This window comes from Indicator indicator, chromosome 11, assembly GCF_027791375.1.
Source record: "Indicator indicator isolate 239-I01 chromosome 11, UM_Iind_1.1, whole genome shotgun sequence".
Classification (NCBI taxonomy): Eukaryota; Metazoa; Chordata; class Aves; order Piciformes; family Indicatoridae; genus Indicator; species Indicator indicator.
The window spans coordinates 16,858,503-16,878,192 of record NC_072020.1 but is presented as its reverse complement, the minus strand read 5'-3'; the positions used below and the strand labels follow the sequence as shown (position 1 = coordinate 16,878,192).

Here is a 19,690-nt window from a genome sequence, read left to right as displayed (position 1 = left end):
GCAGGGCAACAATCCGTGCCCTGCTCCTGCTGGCCACACCACTGCTGATCCATTGTTGAAGGCCAGGAATCTGGTGGCCTTCTTGGACACCTGGGCACACCCTGGCTCATCTCCAGCCAGCTGCCACCCAGCACCCCCAGGTCTTTCTGTGCTGGGCACTTTCCAGCCACTCTGCCCCAAGACTGGCTGTGAGTTTATTTATCTTTTCATAACTAAACCCAAAGAGACAGCTTTAGAAAGATATAAACATAGACATACGATGTCTTTGACTGAACTGCTTCTACATCATTCTGATCTTTGCGAAGTTGAAAAACAAAGATGCAGAAACAGCTGAAAATACAAATGTAGAAGTGGCTGAAAATAATCACAGAAGCCAAGATTGGTTTGGCTTGGAAGGGACCTTGAAGATCATCGAGTTCCAACCCCCTGCCATGGGCAGGGACACCTCCCACTAGAGCAGCTTGCTCAAGGGTTGATACAGATTTGAGATCCTGTAGAATCAATGTGTACCCTTCTGTGGTGAGGATGATGCTGTTTTGCCAGTCTGGTCACTTAGTTCTTGCTAAACCCAAACAACAATCCCCAGAAAGTATTTTCTTTTATATGTCTCACTAACAGGGAATCTCCTCCTTCATACTTACTGTGAGGACTTTACCAATAGTGTAATCATCACTTAAGATCAAGGTGGTTCCATACCAGAAGGCCAGTGCATATGATGCATAGATCAGGAAGAAAGCAGCACCCATAGAAATATTGGATGTAATTGCCTTTTTTATTCCTATCTTTTTAGCATCTTCTAAATTTTTATGGTATCTGGAAGAAAGCCAGAAGTTGAAAACAGACTCAGACTTCTACCATGGCATACAGCACCAACAACTCTGCATGCATTAGATGAAGACAACTCCCAAAGGGCAGGTGTTAGTGTTAAACAGATAACGCTAAGAGCTCACAAAGGTGAGCCTGGCAGCCAGGCACAGCCAAGTTGGTGTATAGGTCAAAAAAGGGCACTGAAGTTCAGGGACTGGCACTCAAAGGTCCTTAAATAACCTGCAGGCCACTGAACTTTGATCATGAGTAATTCATGACAGGTTGGGAGATTATAATTGTTAGCTTAAGATAAAAGGTTAAAATATATCACAGAATGATGGTTCCCGTATATGCCAGAAATGGGGATGAAGTTTATTAGCACCCTCACCACAACTACTGGGTGCTCAGATTAGCAGGGATGCCACCATCTCCTCTCATGGCATGGCCTGGGCTTTGCCCCAAGCTCTTCACTGAGTGAGGTTTCAAGCAGTTTGCTCCCATCCTAGAGTAGAGACAACCTATCCATTTCCTACAGTCTTATCACAGAATGCTTTGGGTTGGAAAGGATCTCAAGGATCATCCAGTTCCAATCCCCTGCCATGGGCAGGGACACCTCCCACCAGCCCAGCTTGCTCAAAGACTCATCCAACCTGGCCCTGAACACCTCCAGAGAGGGGCATCCACAACGTCCCTGGGCAGCCTGTTCCATTTTCTAGAAACTGTCCTTTACTAGAACAATCTCATGGTCCTCAACATGCAGTAAAACCTCTGATAGCCTGCAGCAACAGACAGTGCCCTGCTGCCTGAAAGTGCAGGCAGCACAAGGCTTAGAATCACAGAACGGTGGTGTTGGAAGGGACCTCTGGAAATCATCCAGTCCAATCCCCCTGCCAGAGCAGGATCACCCAGGGCAGGTCACACAGAAACACATCCAGATGGGGCTTGAAAGTCTCCAGAGGAGGAATCTCCACAACCTCTCTGAGCAGCGTGCTCAGAGGGGCTCCAGCACCCTCACACTAAAGAGATTCTTCCTCCTGTTGAGGTGGAACCTCCTAGGTTCCAGTTTGTGTCCATTGCCCCTTGTCCTATCACAGAACACCACTGAGCAGAGCCTGGCCCCTTCATTTTGACACCCACCCCTCAGATATTTACAGACATTGATCAGATTCCCTCTCAGCCTTCCTTTCTGCAGACTAAGCAGCCCCAGGGCTCTCAGCCTCACTTCACAGCAGAGATGTTGAAGGCTTACCCATTTTGACAAAGCAAAGACAGAAGAAAGTTTCAAACCACCTGAAGCCAGTACATCAAAAGTCAGCTGATGGAAGCAAACATTGCTCCTACCTTTTAATTTCTTTTTCCTGTCCTCCAAAGGCTATCACAGTCCGGACAGCTCCCAGAACTTCCTCTGCAACAGCACCTGCTTTTGCGTATGCAGCTTGTTCTTTGTCAGTGAAGGCAGAGAGAACCTAACACAGGATCAAACCAGTGTCTTGAGGAAAGCAGAATGAGCTCTGGCTGCTTCATAATGGCTTTTATCACAGCTACTTTCCTCTGCTATGAAGACTTGGATTATATTATGTACAACAGCAGAATGGTCAATACCAAAATCCTTAAGCACACAATGAATTCAATCAAGTGATTCACTATTACCCATTCTCAGCAGCTGAGGGTTAGATTTCTCAATCCCTTTTCACCCAGTACAGTTGAGGGCTGCCTTTCTCACTCCCTTTTCACCCAGTGTAGGAGATTAGCTGATTGCTTGCTGATGTGATGACTACTCACATTCAGCCAGTGTGGTTCTCCCCAGGTAGATCTCCTCAGTTCCTTCTCAGCTCTGCCTACCTTAGCCAGACAGTTCTGGAGCTTCCATTAACTGGCCACAGGCCATGAGGACTCTTAGGCAGTAGTGACATGGAGCAGATGCTCTTTTACACCTACCTTTGCCACTCAAGACAAAGGTTTATCTGAGCTTTGGAATGTAAGGGAAATTAAATCCTATAAACCCCTGAAGACTTGTGAACTACAATTGTTAGTCACTCCAGTGCCATGGGAAATTAGCACTTATCTCACCTAAGTCTGTCTGAAATTTCTTATCAAATCTTAATTAACAGCTTTGAAAAGAAACTCTGCCTGAGACCAAGGCTTAGTCTGACTTATTCACTAACTTTTTAGGAGGTGCAGTTATTTCTTTTTAACAGAAGTACTCCTGGGGATGAAGTTTAGCAGTTACAGCTGTGGGTTCTACCCATGTATCTTGCTTCCTTTCTTGGCAGAAACAGTTTCAAATCCAGCAAGTCTGTGCTGTAAGTGGGAACTAGAACACGCAGACTGCCATGTTCAGCTAAGAGCTCATGTACACTGATCAAAGAATGGTTTGCATTGGAAGGGACCTCCAAAGGTCATCCAGTCCAATCGCCCTGCACTCAGTAGGAAACTCCTCCATGAGAGCAGCTCACTCAGAGCCTTCTCCATCCGCTCCTTGAAGATCTCCAGGCATGGGGCCTCAGACACCTCCCTGGGCAACCTGTTGCAGTGTTCCAGCACCCTCATGATGCAGAACTTGTTCCTCACATCCAATCTAAATCTGCTCTGCTCTCATTTCAAACCATTGCCCCTTGTCCTGTCCCTGCAGGCCTTTGCAAACAGTCCCTCTGCAGCCTTCTTGTAGCCCCCTTCAGGCACTGGCAGGCTGCTGTTAGGTCTGCCTGGAGCCTTCTCTTCTGCAGACTGAACATCCACTTACTGTTCCAAGAAGAACACTGGAAACCATAACTGTTCTAAGCACCACATTCTCCCAATAAGATTGACAGCTGACTAGATTTATTTCACTATCTCTCATTAAGATAAAGGCTGACACTGAATGGAAGTCAACCTACCTTAGCCCAGATTGCTGCTGAAAGTCCCAGGACAGGACTGACTGCTAGTATGACAAGGGTTAGTTTCCATCCTCTTATAAAACCAACAATAAATCCTGCTATGAATGTTGTTAGTGATTGAACAAGCAATCCAATTTTGTCACCTATTCCTTCATTGATCTTGGAGACATCACTGAAAAAAAAGAAACATCACATCCAGACAGGCCAGATAGGAAGGGAAATGTGGAAAGCAGAGGAAAGCTTTTTAATTTTGTTAGATGTGTAGAGATCAATCTTTACTATTCAATTGCTACCAAACAATTTGCTTCAAGATAAAGCAGTGCATAGTGTAGGCAAGCTAAAATTCGTGTTTCTTGTGAAGGTGCAATGCTATAAAGCTGGTTTTGTCTGAAAGGGCAGAAATTCTGCCTGCAGTGCAAAGTTACTATCACTTAATTTCAAACTTGTGATCAGTTTGGAAACTGTGAGAAAGAGTTGGGAACTGTTTGGAAAGAAAAGATAAAGGAACAGCTTGAAAGCTTCTCGTGCTGCTGGAGTCAGTCAGCACCAGCTTCAGTCCTCAGGGTGCACAGAAATTAACTGAAGTTTTCTCTCCCTGGAGGTTATCTCACAGTCTGGGCTTTAATCACCCTCAGGGCTTAAGGAAATGTATACAAATGCTGCTCTGCTTGTGAAAGTCCAGTAGCAGCAGTATTAGAAGATCAGTCCTTGAGAAACTTGGCCAGGAAATAATTCAATTTAATTTCAGGGTGAAATTTAATTTCACAATGAAAGAATTTAATTTAAAATTAAAAATAATAATTCTGTAACTCATACATAAAATCATGGAATAGTTTGGGTTGGAAGAGATCTTTAAGATCGTCCAGTCCAACCATTATATCAGAGAATCACAGAGCCATAGAGCCATAGAATTGTTTGGGCTGGAAAAGACCTGTAAGATCATCCAGTCCAACCTTCAACCTCCCACCACCATGGCCACTAAACTGTGTCCCCAAATGCCATGATCACATGTTTCTCGAACACCTCCAGGGGTGGTGACTCCACCACCTCCCCAGGTCCAACCATTATATCATAGAGACATAGAATTGTTTGGGCTGGAAAAGGCCTCTAAGATCATCCAGTCCAACCTTCAACCCACCACCACCACGGCCACCAAACCATGGCCCCATGTGCCATGCTTGACAAGACTAAAAGAAATGGGTACAGGTGTAGCATACTTACTCTAGCAGGCGAGTGTTGAGTTCTCCCACATCATTGACATCAAACCAGCCAATTTCTTGCTTCATGATTGCATGAAAAAACTTTTCTCTGATTTTTTTGATTTGCCGGCCTGCTGCTAGGGTCCAAAATGAGGTTTGGATGTAAGCAGCAAGGAGAACACCAGCTGCTATTCCACAATAGTAATATGCATATCTGAAAGGGAAGGGGGAAAGGTAACATTCTCTGAATTTAGTTTTAATGACCTCACCAGGCTGTGTTTAGCTTGCTGCTTGCTGCTTCTGTTTCAGACCTGAACCAGGGTCTTTAAGTTGGTGTTGGAATTTGCACCTCTCTGGAGAAGCTACCAAGTTTCCCACAAGCAACTGGAATCCTAGAATGGTTTGGGTTCAAGGGAACCTCAAAGGGCGTCTTGTCCAACCACCCTGTGGTCAGCAGGGACACCTCCAGCTAGAGCAGGCTGCATAGGGTCACATCAAGTCTGATTCTGAATGGCTTCAGGGACAGAGCCTGCAACACAACTCTGGGCAGCCTATTTCAGTGTCTCACCACCCTCATTGTACAGAACTTCCTCCTGATGTCCAGCCTAAATCTGCTCTGCTCCAGCTCCAAACCACTGCCCCTTGTCCTGTCCCCACAGGTCCTTCTGAACAGTCCCCTGCAGCCTTCCTGTAGGTCCCCTTCAGATATTGAAATGCAGCTCTAAGGTCTCCCTGGAGCCTTCTCCAGGTTGAACAGCCCAAACTCTCAATCTGTCTTCACAGGGAAGGTGTTCCAGTCTCTGATCATCTTGGTGGCATCCTCTGGATCCTCTCCATCAGGTCCATGTCCTTCCTGTGTTGAGGGCCCCATAGATGGACACAGCACTCAGGTGAGGTCTCCCCAGAGCAGAGCAGACCCCCTCTCCCCATCTCTGGCCACACTGCTTTGGATGCAGCCCAGGCTGCCGTTGTCCTTCTGAGCTTCAAGTGCCCATTGCTGGCTCATGTCCAGCTTCTCCTCCACCAGCTCCCTCAAGCCAACATTTCCATCACACAACATGCCTGTCTTTATGAATATCTCTATGCATGGCTGCTGCATTTCCCCCTTTCAGAACACAGCATTACTAAACATGCATCTCCTAGAGGCAAATGCCCTTAGATCAAAAACCCCTCTCTGCTTTATTCCTAACTGATTTATTACTTTTAAATTAATTTAGTCCTGTGCTGTCACATCCAAACCAAGGAGTGTGTGAAATACTCAAACTGGAGGGGAATTCGAGCCATAGTTTTGAAGTGTTCAGAGAGAAATAAATCAAATTTGATTTGGTTCATCAGAATCAGTTACTGGTGGACCAGGCCTAAAGCAGCAAAACTGAACTCAGCTGATTCCCTGTTTTCAAACCCTGACCAGAGGCAGTGGCTATTTGTTTGTGGTGTCACAGGTAGCTGTAAGACTGCTGTGTCCATAAAAAGGTAAATAATTAACACAAAGCTTTCAAACTCTTAGGACTTCCGCTCATGTGTAGTAAGTTGCACATGTAGTAAGTTGCACAGGTAGTAAGCTACACATACTGGTTCTTTAGAACAGTAGCATGAAACTTGCAGGAATCCCTGTGCAAATGCTCAGCTCAGATAAGGAGAGGGCAGCTTTAGAGATCATGTAATCATGGAAGATCACCCAGCCCAACCATTCTCTAGTTCTACCAAGGCTTGGGCTAACCCTCAGCAATCAGCACCACAGCTCTGCCTCTGGGAAACACCTCCAGGGATGGGTGCTCAGCCACCTCCCTGGGCAGCCTGTGCCAGGCTGTGAGAGCTCTTTCAGTCAAGAAGTTTCTTCTCATGTCCAACCTAGACCTCTCCTGGTGCAACTTGAGGCTGTTTCCTCTCATCCTTCTGAAACTTTTCAAGTTGTAATCCATCCATTTTTGTGGCCAAGATACCACAGAACTTAGTCAGGGACTTTGGAACTATAGTCATTATGAAATCAGCTTTCTCTAAACTAATAAAAATGGGTTAATGCCTAACTGAATACTAGTTAGTTTAATATTGACCCTGATCATCTTCAGCTCCATTAAAACTCCCCTCTCAAACACACTAAACCCAAGAACACCACCTCAAAATTCAGCAATTACTTCAGACAATTGCTTTATGATGTTACATAGCTTCCAAAAATCCTTTCATGCTTGGACTTTGCCTCCTGACTAATTGTCTCAGAATGGGTTGAAGCCTCTGCCAAGCTTCCATGCTGATGAAATACATCCTACAAATCCACTGATTCCTCTGAAACTTACCAGAGAGTGAACGTTCAGTGCCTCGTAAAAGAATGGTTCCTGTTGTCTGGAGAGAGAGTTGGGCTTTGGGGATCCTTGTTTGAGTAACAAACACAACCAAAACCACATGCAGAGCTGAGTACACACCTGAGGGAGGCCTTTGCTCTTCTGCAGAGTTTTTATGACTATGTGACCTGCTGTAAACCTGCCTAGATCAACAAGGGCTGGCTACAAGCAGCTGCTTCTTCAACCCAATGAACACATCACCTCAGGGCTCTATCTAGAAACTCCAGAAAGGAGAAGCTATCCCTGTGCTGCTAATAAGTAACAGACTCCTCATTCACCATTTTGCTCCTAAAGAGAAACCCCAGTTGCTCTTTATTCATGCTTTTACTGTCAGGGCTAACGTTTAAAAGACAAAGTCTCACACATGATGTTTCTGGTGGCTTGACCTCGGCTGGGAGCCATGTGTCCACCAGAGGTGCTCTATCACTTCCCTTTTCAGCTGGGCAGGAGTGAGAAATACAATGAAAGGCTCCTGGGGTGAGATAAGGACAGAGAGAGATCACCCACCAGTTACTGTCATGGGCAAACCAGACTTGATTTGGAGAAAAAAATTATTTATTACCAATCCAATCACAGTAGGATAATGAGAAATAAAACCAAATTGTGAATAGCTCCCCCTCTGCCCCATCTGCTTGAGAAGAAAAAAAGAGAAAATACTTTGATTTTAAAGCTGTGTCATCACTTTCATTTCAAAGGAGACATTGAAACACTAACACAAAGATCTTTAAAATTAAGATAAAGTCATAACAAATATGCTTGATCAGAAGGAAGAAAAAAAAAGAGAGAGAGAAAAAATAACCTGATTTTAAAGATTACTTTCATTTCAAAGCTGAAATTAAACACTAACACAAATATGATAGAATGGATGAGGGTAGAAGGGACATCCTCCACTAGATCAGGTTGCTCAGAGCCCTGTTGAGCCTGACCTTGAATATCTCCAGGGATGGGGCCTCAACCACCTCCATGGACCTGTTGCAGTGTTCCAGCACCCTCATGGTGCAGAACTTGCTCCTCACATCCAATCTAAATCTGCTCTGCTCTCATTTCAAACCATTGCCCCTCGCCCTGTCCCTGCAGGCCTTTGCAAACAGTCCCTCTGCAGCCTTCTTGTAGCCCCTTCAGGTACTGGAAGTCTGCTCTAAGATCTCCCTGGAGCCTTCTCTTCTGCAGGCTGAACAACCCCAGCTCCCTTAGTCTGTCCCCACAGCAGAGCTGCTCCAGCCCCCTGATCATTTTCATAGCCCTCCTCTGGACCTGCTCCATCGGGTCCATGTCCTTCCTGTGTTGAGGGGTGCAGAGCTGGACACAGCACTCCAGGTGAGTCCAGACAACTTGGTTGCACTCGATGCTTTGGTAGCAAATTGGGCAATTTTCATTCTGCTCTTTATCAGAGAATCTCTACAGCTCAATGCATGGATGGATGATAACCAATATGATATGTTAGCAATAAGTTCAGTGGAAGAGAAGGAAGGAAATGCAGTCGGCATGGGGGAGACAGAGCACTTCTGGAAAGGGATTACAGGGAAATTGTTGGGAACAGCTGTGGGTGCTCAGGAATCCTCCCAGTGCCTCCAACAGTCTCTTTAGGTACAAGCATTATTCAATCCATCACTGCTTATATGTTGTTTAAAGTATACAAAACAGGAGTGGCTTGACTAGAAAGGTGTGCCTACATAGGAGAAAGGAGAGAAAATATCCACTCCTAGTTACCTTGTCATATCTTCTTCCAGCTTGTTAAGAATTTCCTCAGTGACATTCGGTGGAATAGTATCTTCTTAGAAAGGAAGAAAAGAGCAAATACTTTTAAGAGAGCAAGTTTAACAGATTTGTTTTCCTGCAAGCTGTTCAGCAGATTTTGAGTCCCAGAGCTCCTTTTGAACTGACTTGATCTTAATGAAAGAAGGAGTGGGAAGATTTCTACCTACTCAAAAAACAATGATTATAGTAATACTTCACTGACTACAGAGCTACATTTCATAGACTGGGTTGGGTTGTAAGGGACTTTCAACATCATCCAGTTCCAACCCACTGTCAAGGACTGGGACACCTTTCACTAGAGCAGCTTGCTCAAGGCCCCAGCCAGCCTGGCTTTAAACACTACCAGGCTTGGAGGCTCCAAAACTTCTCTGGCCCACCTGTTCCAGTGGCTCACCACCCTCATGGGGAAGAATTTCCCTATCATGTTTCATCTCAGTCCAGATTCTTGCAGTTTGAAGCCATCACCTCCCATCCTGTCTTTTGGTAGTGAGTTTTCTGTTGGATGTGCTTGCTGATCTGATTCACCTTGTGAACCACAAATGGCCAGTTTAATGAAAAGAAAACAAGAGGAACTGATGCTGGCTAGATGGGCAGCCAGCCTCTCTCTATTTATCACAGCCAGAGTTAATCATGATCTGTTGAATGTGTGCTATGGGGACAGGCTGAAAGAACTAGGGTTGTTCAGCCTGGAGAAATGAAGGCTCCATGGAGACCTTCCAGTACCTGAAGGGGGCTACAGGAGAGCTGGGGAGGGCCTTTTGACAAAGATCTGGAGGAGGAGGGGCAATGGCTTTGATCTGGAAGAGGAGAGATTGAGACTGGAGATGAGGAAGAAGTTCTTGACAGTTGAGGGTGGGGAGACACTGGAACAGGTTGCCCAGGGAGGTTGTGGATGCCCCTCCCTGGAGGTGTTCAAGGCCAGGCTGGATGAGGCCTTAAGCAAGCTGGGCTGGTGGGAGGTGTCCTTGCCCATGGCAGGGGTTGGAACTGGGTGTTCTTCATGATCCCTTCCAACCCAAACCATTCTGTGAATCTAATGCAGAAACTTAGAATTATGAGCAATGAAAATGCCCTAGTGTGTCTGTCACACCAAACACAGGAGCTACTCATTGGTGTCAGTGTGTGGTATCATGCTGGGGTTTGTGCCACGAGTATGTCGTGCTGAGATGCCTGCATCTCCCTGCTTCTTTTCCAGAAGTGATTCCAGCATTCCCTTCACAGCAGGCGTGTCTGTACCTGTTACACTTGCGTTTCCAGTGCCAACGAAGCTGTCAGTCATGTCCCCAAAGATTATCATGGTGATAGGGAGGCTGCTTCCATGGGCTACTGCCAGCAGAGTGCCCAGCAGCATGAGGAGCCTGTCTGACCAGCTGGAGTAGCGGAACTGGGAGAGAGAAGAGACATTAAACCTCACTGTGGCAGCGGGGAGAGAGCTTCTCTCCACACAGCAAGAAAGCCACGAAAAAGCTGTTGGGTGTGCAGCTACTGTCACAAAACTACAACTGTCTCTTGTTAGCAACTGAGATTACAGCCCAATCTAAATGTGCAGAAAGAAATCCTTCCATAAAAGCACTTTTATCACAGAAACTCTCCAAAGCAGAGGTTACTGTTTCGATGTGTCCAACACAGAATCACAGAATGGTTTGGACTGGAAAGGATCTTAAAGATCATCCAGTTCCAACGCCCTGCCATGGGAAGGGACACTTCCCACTAGACCTGGAGAAGGATTGGAGGTGGGTCTCAGTAGAGCAGAGTTAGGGGGCAGAATCCCCTCTCTTGCCCTGCTGCCCACACTCCTCTGGATGCAGCCCAGCACACAGCTGCCTTCTGGGCTGCACAAGGGCACTGCTGGCTCATGTGGAGATGCTCAGCAACCAACACCCCTGAGGATCTTTCTTCAGGGCTGCTCCTAACCTGCTCTGCACCCAGCCTGATAATAATAACAAGAATGCACAAAAAGAGCTGCTGATGGCTATGCTATATCCTGTAGTCTCTAGTATCAAATATTTGGCAGAGACAAGGCCATTTCTGCAGGGCTCTCACCTAATTCTCACACTTTGAAATGCCTCTGCAGGTGTGTAGAGATACAGAGAGAGAGAGAGAACCAACCCTACCATTTTCAATGGGCTGACCATATTGGCCTTTTCTGCCTTCTTCTTCTTCTTCTTGTCCTTGCTGAAAAGGTAGGAGGGCTTTAGTGTTTTTGAAAAGCAGCTTTTCACAGACTTTCTCATGCAATATACAACAGTTCACAGAAATACTGATGCAAGCTGTTAACAAAGGCCAGTTACAATTTAATCCTGAAAGATTTTTGCACCAAACAATGGTGTGTAACCACAATGTGACTTATGGAGCATGCTTGAGATGTTTGGATTTAAACCTCCAGGTATAGAAATAGCATCAGCTACCAACTGCTGCAGATTTCAGTTAAAGTCTTCCCAGTTCACCACTCCAAAGATGAAATAACACCAGCAAGGGCTGGTGGTTCCACTGTCTGGTCAGGGAAGTTGTGAACTGAGGCAGTAAATGGCTTTCAAAATGAGAAAGAAGGAGGCAGCATAAAATCAATGTTTTTGCATGTGGAGGATAAGGACTAAATGAACTGTTCAAGGTATGTAAACCACTCGGACTAAAAGAATCAAGATGAGTTTTAGCTGGTGACATAACTGTACCCAAAATGTCCCTTTCAACATCATTTCTGTCATATTTTAGAGATGCTTTTCAATTAACTGTTGTCAATAATGTGGACAGTTAGGCCTCAAAAGATAAAGGGTCCTCGTGCTGAGCCAATACAAAGCTTCCTGTTATTAGGTTTTGCTGATGAAGTAAATTTAAATTAATCATAACATTCAATAAACCCTAAAATAAATCCTAAAATAAGATAACCTCACAAGCTTCAGTGCAGGGCATGTTGTCTAAGAGCACTTACTCTTTTTCTTCATGTTCACCCTCGTTGGATGCAGCAATCTTAAGACTGTGTCCATCTGCGCTATGCTTCCTTTCATTCTCAGAAGGCATTTTATATGTAGTTCCGATAGCTCCCTGGAAATACTATTTGATCAAGACAGGTACAAGTGTTTAGCCAAGGGCAGTCACTTCAATGACCGTTTGTTTTCAAGGAAAATAGAGATATTTGCTTAATCAGTAAAGTTATTAAAGTCCTACATGGCAGGGGAACCTCAAAATGGGCAAGCAGGAACACGCTGAAGCAAGCCCAGCTGCTCAGAGTTTGCTGACAAACATCTACACTTTGCACTTCTATCTTTGCTAACTTCATTTCATTGCCCTTTCTGCAGCTCTACACAGAGGCACAAAATAAATCAGATAGGAAATGCTCGTTTAAGAAGCATATGCAGCAATTTGGAATCCCCACACCGCACCCCTCCCTCCCCCCCCACCCCCCACAACCACAGCTATCAGCCAGCATTAGAAAAGCCTCTCTGATTTCAAGCAAAAACAAAAAATAAAGTATGGACCTACTGTGGAGGTTGTTCCTGCCTTTTGTGTAGTCCTCTGAAAAATGATTTAAAACCCAGCAGAATTAATATGGACATGCAGCATGATTGGACTTTGCTCTTATGTAAAGCAGAGATGATCAACAGCGTCCTTGGGCTTTTCCTCCTCCCGTTGCCTCGCCTACTTTGGAGAGCAAAGCCTCTGCACTTTGGACTTTGCCTCCCTCTTCCTAAAGGGAATATTTAGCAAACGGGGTACTTAAATACTCTTATTTCATTGTCACCCAAGAAAGCAGGCCTGAAGGATCTCTTTTTCCACAGGGAGAAAGAACTTCTCCTGTTTACTTCTCTTCTCCTATCTACTTATCATCTCCTGTATGCTAACTTCTGATCTCCTATCTACCCTCTATCCACTCTTGGATTAATTATGCCCCTTAAACCTCCTGGGACTTCAGGGATTCACAGAATGGTTTGGGTTGGAAGGGACTTTCAAGACCATCCAGTTCCAACCCTGTGTCATGGGCAGGGACACCTCCCACCAGCCCAGCTTGCTTCAGCCTGGCTTTGAACATCTCCAGGGAGGAGCATCCACAACCGCCCTGGGCAACCTGTTCCAGTGTCTGCCCACCCTCGCTGTCAAGAATTTCTTCCTCATCTCTATTCTAAATCTCCCCTTCTCAAGCTTCAATCCATTCCCTCCCATCCCATCACTACCAGCTCTCGGTAGAGCCTTACTCCTTACCTTATTCCAGATGCTGCTGAAGGCTCCAGGTGCCTGCTACAGCTGAGGCTGGACCCATTCTTGAGCAGACAGTAGGAATGAAACCAAACAACACAAACCCAGCCTTGCACTCTTTTGCTTCTTTCCCTTTCTTCTAAGCCCAATGCAGACAAACATGACTCATCTAGCCTGAAAGAAAACAGGATTTTACTCCAGTTTGTTTTTTTTTTTTTTTGCTTTGAGTAGCCACATAACAGCAAGATGAGCTTCAGACTCCATTTAGAAATTATTTGGAAATAGCTCTGGGAGCAGAAAACTGCTCAATTAGCAGCCTTCTGATTTTTTAATGAGTGGTCGGATTCTGAACTGACTGAAATGGATCATTTCTGGTAGAGCTGTTTGGCTCAGCAAAGACTTCTAAGATCACTCATTCCTAAAGGGAGACCTCATCACCCTCTAGAGCTACCTGAAAGGAGGTTGGAGTAAAGTGGGGTTGATCTCTTCTCATATGCAACAATTGACAGGACAAGAGCGAACAGCCTCAAGTTGTGACAGGGGAGGCTCAGGTTGGAGATGAAGAACAATTTCTTCCCAAAAAGGGTTCTCAGGCATTGGAACAGGATGCCCAGGGAGGTGGTGGAGTCCCCGTCCCTGGAGCTGTTCAATATATGCTGAGGGATGTGGTTTAGTCGCAGTGGCTTAGCAGCAGTGGTGGGACTGTGATCTAGGTGAGTGGTTGGATTTTGGGATCTAAGAGGTCCCTTCCAATTTCAACAGTTCCATGGTTCTGTGATTATTGTGGCTGTGTTGGTTTTCTCAGGATCTGTAGGAATTACTTCAGCAAAAATAGCAGCAAATATTGAAATAATTTCAAGGAGATGAGCAGTTTATGGCCTTTGATAAGGAATTGATTGCCTTTGAGCTATTTAAGGCTAATAAACTATTTAAAATTCATTCCCAAAGCAGTTTTCTTCTGTGAGCAGAGGAAGCTGGGATCAGCTGAAATGGGACACGCTGGACAATGCAAGTTCCATGTACAAGCAAATAAAAAAGGGTTGATGAGTTTCTTGCACCTAAAAGGTCCAAAACTCTGCTACATGTCCATCTCTGCCCCATCCCAGAGGAGACTGGTGGGACTGTGTGAAGACAATGACAACTGCAGTGTGAACTTTGCTACCTCTGCTGAGTTAAGAAGGCCACCAGCATCCTGGCCTGGATCAGCAATGGTGTGGCCAGCAGGACTGGGGCAGGGAGTGTGCCCTGGGACTGGACACTGGTGAGGCTGCAGCTCAAATCCTGGATTCAGTTTTGGGGCCCTCACCCCAAAAAGGACATTTGAGAGGCTGGAGCAGATCCACAGAAGGGCAAGGAAGCTGGAGAAGGGTCTGGAGAACAGGGCTGGTGAGGAGCAGCTGAAGGACTTGGGGGTATTTAGTCTGGAGAAGAGAAAGCTGAGGGGAGACCTCTTGCTCTCTACAGCTCCCTGAGAGGAGGCTGGAGCCAGGTGAGGGTTGGACTCTTCTCCCTAGGATCAGGTGATTGAATGAGAGGTAATAGCCTCAATTGCCTCAGGGGAGGTTTAGGTTGGAGATGAAGAAAAATTTCTTTGCTGCAAGAATGGTCAGGGATTGCATCATGTTGCCCATCAGGGTGGTGGAGTCACCATCCCTGGAGGTGTTCAAGAAACATGTGGCCATGGCACGTGGGGACATGGTTTAGTGGCCGTGGTGGTGTTGGGTTGAAGGTGGAACTGGATGATCTTAGAGGACTTTTCCAACCCAGACAATTCCATAAGTCTGTGACATGGTAAATGTCTTATTTTAGCTGCTGAAAATTCTGGAAAGTGACTCATGGGATCGGGAAAGTTGCCTTTGTGTGAAGGAAAGCCTCCAGAGGAGGCAAACCGCCTCTTTTCCTCATTCTCAGCTATCTTTTCTAGGGAAAAATACTCATACATATTGAGGTTTACTCAGCCCTCTCTTTATTAAGGTGGTAGCCAATTTCCTTTTGCCTGATGCAGTTTTATGGCTCCTAGATGATATTCACACATCTATTTTAGAATGCTGAGCAGAAGAACTTGTGGTTTTGGAAGATGACCATTAGGTCCCTTGAAGTATTATGGAGACACTACAATGCTGTACACTGAGGCACAATTAATTCCCTTCTACTTGATATAAAGGTTTGAATCCTCACTCTTGAGTACTCCACTGCAATGAGAGATTGTACTGCAACCATAACCTATTCATAGCTTCATAGAATGGGTTGGATTGGAAGGGACCTTTAAGGTCATCCAGTTCCGACCCCCTGCCATAGGCAGGGACACCTCCCACCAGCCCAGCTTGCTCAAGGCCTCATCCAACCTGGCCTTGAACACCACCAGGGAAGGGACATCCACAACCTCCTGGGCAACCTGGGAACCGCCACTGGACGAAAAAGCAGATGCAGATCACGTGAAGGTGGGATGCAGGGTGAGTGAGGTATAAATGTTCAGGGCTTGCTTTGTTCAGGGTCTCTCTTTGGGGGCATCTGGCTAGGGGCATTTACAGGACCCTTAAACCATGAGGCTTAGGACCATCAAAGAGGTCGAAGGCTTTTTCTTCCTGTTGTGGTGTCCTCAGCCTTTGCACCCTAGAATTCCGTCTCAACTCTGAGTCACCACCTCTGTGCGGTTCACGTTCTGCTTGTACACAGGGACACATGGCCCCATGGGAGGTCACACCACTGAAGGTCAGCCCTTGATTCCTCTTTTAGTGTCAGTACCATGTAAGGAATTGTTAACAGCTTGTCCTGACTGAAGGAAGTCTTCAGAGCAGCCCTGATCCCCATGGCACCAGGCAGTGAAACCAAGTGATTAGTTACCATGGAACAAGGCCAGGTTGGATGGCTAGTGGGAGGTGTCCTGCCCATGGCAGGAGGTTTGAAGTGGATGATCTTGAAGGCCCCTTCCAACCCAACCCATTCTGTGATTCAAGGTAGCAGCTCTTACTTGGGCCAAGCCGAGACAGCTGCTGCTGCAAGTGAAGACCTCAGCTTTATAGCTTCATAGAATGGTTTTGGGCTGGAAGGGACCTGAAAGACCATCTAGTTCCAACCCCCTGCCATGGGCAGGGACACCTCCCACCAGCCAAGCTTGTTCAAGGCCTCATCCAACCTGGCCTTGAACAACTCCAGGGAGGGGGCATCCACAACCTCCCTGGGCAACCTGTTCCAGTGTCTCCCCACCCTCACTATAAAGAATTTCTTCCTCATCTCCAGTCTCAATCTCCTGACCCTCACAGTGTACTCAGAGTCAGCACACCAGGAACACTGTTCCAGTAGAAATTTGAGATCTGAAGGATCCACAAGTTCCCACTGAGGGCAAAGTCTGCTTGTGAACTGCTTCAGGGACTCCTCAATGGGAGCACCCTCTGTGGGTCTCTAAAGGGTCAATACTCTGAAGCAAAGTGGATCTGTGGTAAACTACCTTGGGTGAGCCTGGAGCTTGGTGGAATGCAAACAAAGCCTTTTATCTGATCACCAGAGGCAATAATCTAGCAGTGATTCCATGTGATGGGCCATTTGCAGAAGACATCATGGCATTTCCCATGCTGTCTGAGGACAGATACATTGCTAGGTTATCCCACAGCCTGAAGAAGGCTGATGATCTCTGTAGTGACCACACATGGCTGGCAATCAGTTCGTGAATACCTCCACTGAGGTGGCAGTTCTGAACAAGTGTGACCACAACAAGGCCACATCCTATCCCCAGCTCTGATTCCGTAGGTCCATAGATTCACAGAATGGTTTGGGTTGGAAGGGAGTTCCTGGCTGTCCCCGACCTGGAGGTGTTCAAGGCCAGGGTGGTTGAGGCCTTGAGTGAGCTGGGCTGGTGAGAGGTGTCCCTGCCTATGGCAGGGGGTTGGAACTGGATGATCTTGAAGGTCCCTTCCAACCCGTTCCAGGATGCTGTGAGTCTTGTTCCAGTGAAATCTGGCACCTGCACTGACACTTCCTTCTGGTTCACGGGAGGGTGAAGACAGGTTGGCAGCATAATGCTTGCTCCAAGATTCCATAGCAAGATGCTTGCCATAAGCCAGCCTCCATAGTGGGGAGAAGTTGTGATCCTCTTTCTGTTTATATGTCACCATTACGGCAGTGATAAGACAACCTTTGTGCTAGAAAAATATTGGTAGTGGTGACTGTTCTGATAAAGGAAACTTAGTAAATTGACCTCCTTCCCAACGGGTCACATGGACACAGATAAGGACTTGATTGCCAGCCCATATCAGATGACTCACACATTAATGTTAAACCACCAGAGCAAACAGAGGAAGGCAACAATGGCATTGTTCACCTGGGAGAATGTCCTTTCTTTGAATATCTTTGTATGGATATCAGAAAACCAGAATTGTTTGGGTTGGAAAAGGCCTCCAAGATCATCCAGTCCAATCACCAACCCAACACCATGTCCACTAAACCATGTCCCAAGTGCCATGGCCACACAGTTCTGGAACACCTCCAGGGATGGAGACTCCACCACCTCCCTGAGCAGCCTGTGCCAATCCCTGACCACTCCTGCAGCAAAGAAATTCTTCCTCATCTCCAACCTAACCCTCCCCTGGCACAACTTCAGGCCATTTTCTCTCTTCCTATCACCTGATACTAGGATGAAGAGCCCAACCCTCACCTGGCTCCAGCCTCCTCTCAGGGAGCTGTAGAGAGCAATGAGGTCTCCCCTCAGCCTCCTCCAGACTGAACACCCCCCGGTCCCTCTGCTGTTCCTCACCAGCCCTGTTCTCCAGACCCTTCCCCAGCTTCCTTGCCCTTCTGAGGATCTGCTCCAGCCCCTCAATGTCTTTCTTGTAGTGAGGGCCTCAAAACTGAACACAAAACTGGTAAAGACTGCAAAGCCTTTAACCCTCTGCCTTTGAGTGGACAATGACTACCAGGGACACTGCAGGAAGAATCTCTTGCAAGAAGTCCAGTAGGTAAACATAAGAGCTCTGGGAGGAGATGTGGCTGGCAGGTTCCTCCATCAAGAAGTACACTTTGAGAATGTTAAATCTTATGAATCTCAAAGTTAAAATGTTGGGATTGGCATCTGGGGAAGTGTCTGTTTGAGCTAACAGAAGAAGAGCGACTTGAGTGTCAGTGGCACAAAGGTTAAGTCAGCAAGGGGAATGCTGGGCCCTGTGGATCAAGCAGAAATAGAAAGGGAGGAGCTGCAAGTTCAGCTTCAACAATGATAACAAAGGTGAGAAGGAATGCAAGGACACCTCGGGTCTGGGGAGCTGGCAGGAGGGCTGCACACAGTGGAACCTGCAGAAATGTGCTCAGGAAAGACCCTCAGCTACCGCTTAAAGGTGAAGATCAAAAGGGATAAAAAGGAGGAAAGAGCCCTGAGTGTTGGCTTAGCAAACTGTGTGAAAAGAGGGGGGAACACCAGCTGCAAAAGAGCCTTGGAGAACATAATGAAAGGTTCCTTCAGGGAACACCAAGCCCAGGAACTGCAGGAGAGCAGCCTGGCAAGACTGGAGAAACAGAAGCAAAGGCAGGAGAAGGTGGGACAGGGTCCACACCTTCCTTGCTACCTCTTTTGTCAGGCTGCCGAGGAAAGAGGAGGAACAAAAGCTACAGAGCTGACAGGCCCCTCTCAGTGCAGCCCTCAGGCATCTCCTCCTCTGAACAGCAAAGACTGGGGACACTGCTGTTTGGTTGCCTCTGGTCTAGAGGTGGAGTTAGCAGATGACCAAAGCAAGTGGCCAATGACTACACCAGCACTGGGTGAACAGGGGAAGGTCATCAGCTACCCCTAGTGCCATGCTGTTAACTGATCCTGTGAGGTCCAGAAACACCCTTCTGGTGAGACAGTGCCACAGGTTGCCCAGGGGGGTCAAGGATGCCCACTCCCTGGAGGTGTTCAAGGCCAGGTTGGATGAGGCCTTGAGCAATCTGGGCTGGTGGGAGGTGTCCCTGCCCATGGCAGGGAGTTGGAACTGGGTGATCCTGAAGGTCCCTTCCAACTCAAACCATTCTGTGATTCTGTGATTAATACTTCATAGGATCATAGAATGGTTTTGGTTGGAAAAGCCCTTTAAGATCATCAAGTCCAACCACAACCTCAGCACCACATCTCTGCCTCTTAGAAACACCTCCAGATACAGGGATTCAGCCACCTCCCTGGGCAGCTTGTTCCAATCCCTGACCACTCTTGCAGCAAATGAATTTTTCCTAATCTCCAACCAAAACCTCTCCTGGTGCAACCTGAGGCCATTTCCTCTCCTCCTATCACTTGTTCCCAAGGAGAAGAGCCCAACCAGCTGGAAGTCAAGAAAGTGGAAGAATGGTAAAACTTGCATTATATGCATGAAAGGATTTTGAGCACCTGCATTGAGATCTCTTCCTGCAGTTAAAGAGTTTCCAAGCCCAGGAGCTCCTTCTGAGCACAGGAATGGGAGGATCCCTCCTAGAACCAGCAGGGAATTACTGGCACAGCCTTGCTAAAAAAACATGGATTTGCTGGAGATTTTGTTACGGATGTTTGTGGACTTGGGGC

General features: G+C 46.7%; 1 protein-coding gene across 2 annotated transcripts in view; it reads right to left on the bottom strand.

The window, feature by feature from the left end:
* ABCB1 (ATP binding cassette subfamily B member 1) overlaps positions 1-12,491 on the bottom strand; it is a 34,327-nt gene extending 21,836 nt beyond the window's left edge. Inside the window, exons 1-9 of one of the 2 annotated variants that reach the window (XM_054385175.1) lie at positions 12,460-12,491; positions 11,909-12,030; positions 11,094-11,154; positions 10,216-10,363; positions 8,932-8,995; positions 4,905-5,096; positions 3,684-3,855; positions 2,149-2,273; positions 642-813 (exon numbers count right to left, since the gene is read on the bottom strand). In XM_054385175.1, the coding sequence (XP_054241150.1) occupies positions 642-813; positions 2,149-2,273; positions 3,684-3,855; positions 4,905-5,096; positions 8,932-8,995; positions 10,216-10,363; positions 11,094-11,154; positions 11,909-11,997 (1,023 nt within the window). In that variant the 5' untranslated portion in view covers positions 11,998-12,030; positions 12,460-12,491. Of the gene's footprint in view, positions 1-641; positions 814-2,148; positions 2,274-3,683; positions 3,856-4,904; positions 5,097-8,931; positions 8,996-10,215; positions 10,364-11,093; positions 11,155-11,908; positions 12,031-12,459 lie in introns of those variants that run through there. The other variant, XM_054385174.1, reaches the window with a different exon arrangement.
* Positions 12,492-19,690: the final 7,199 nt, after the last annotated feature.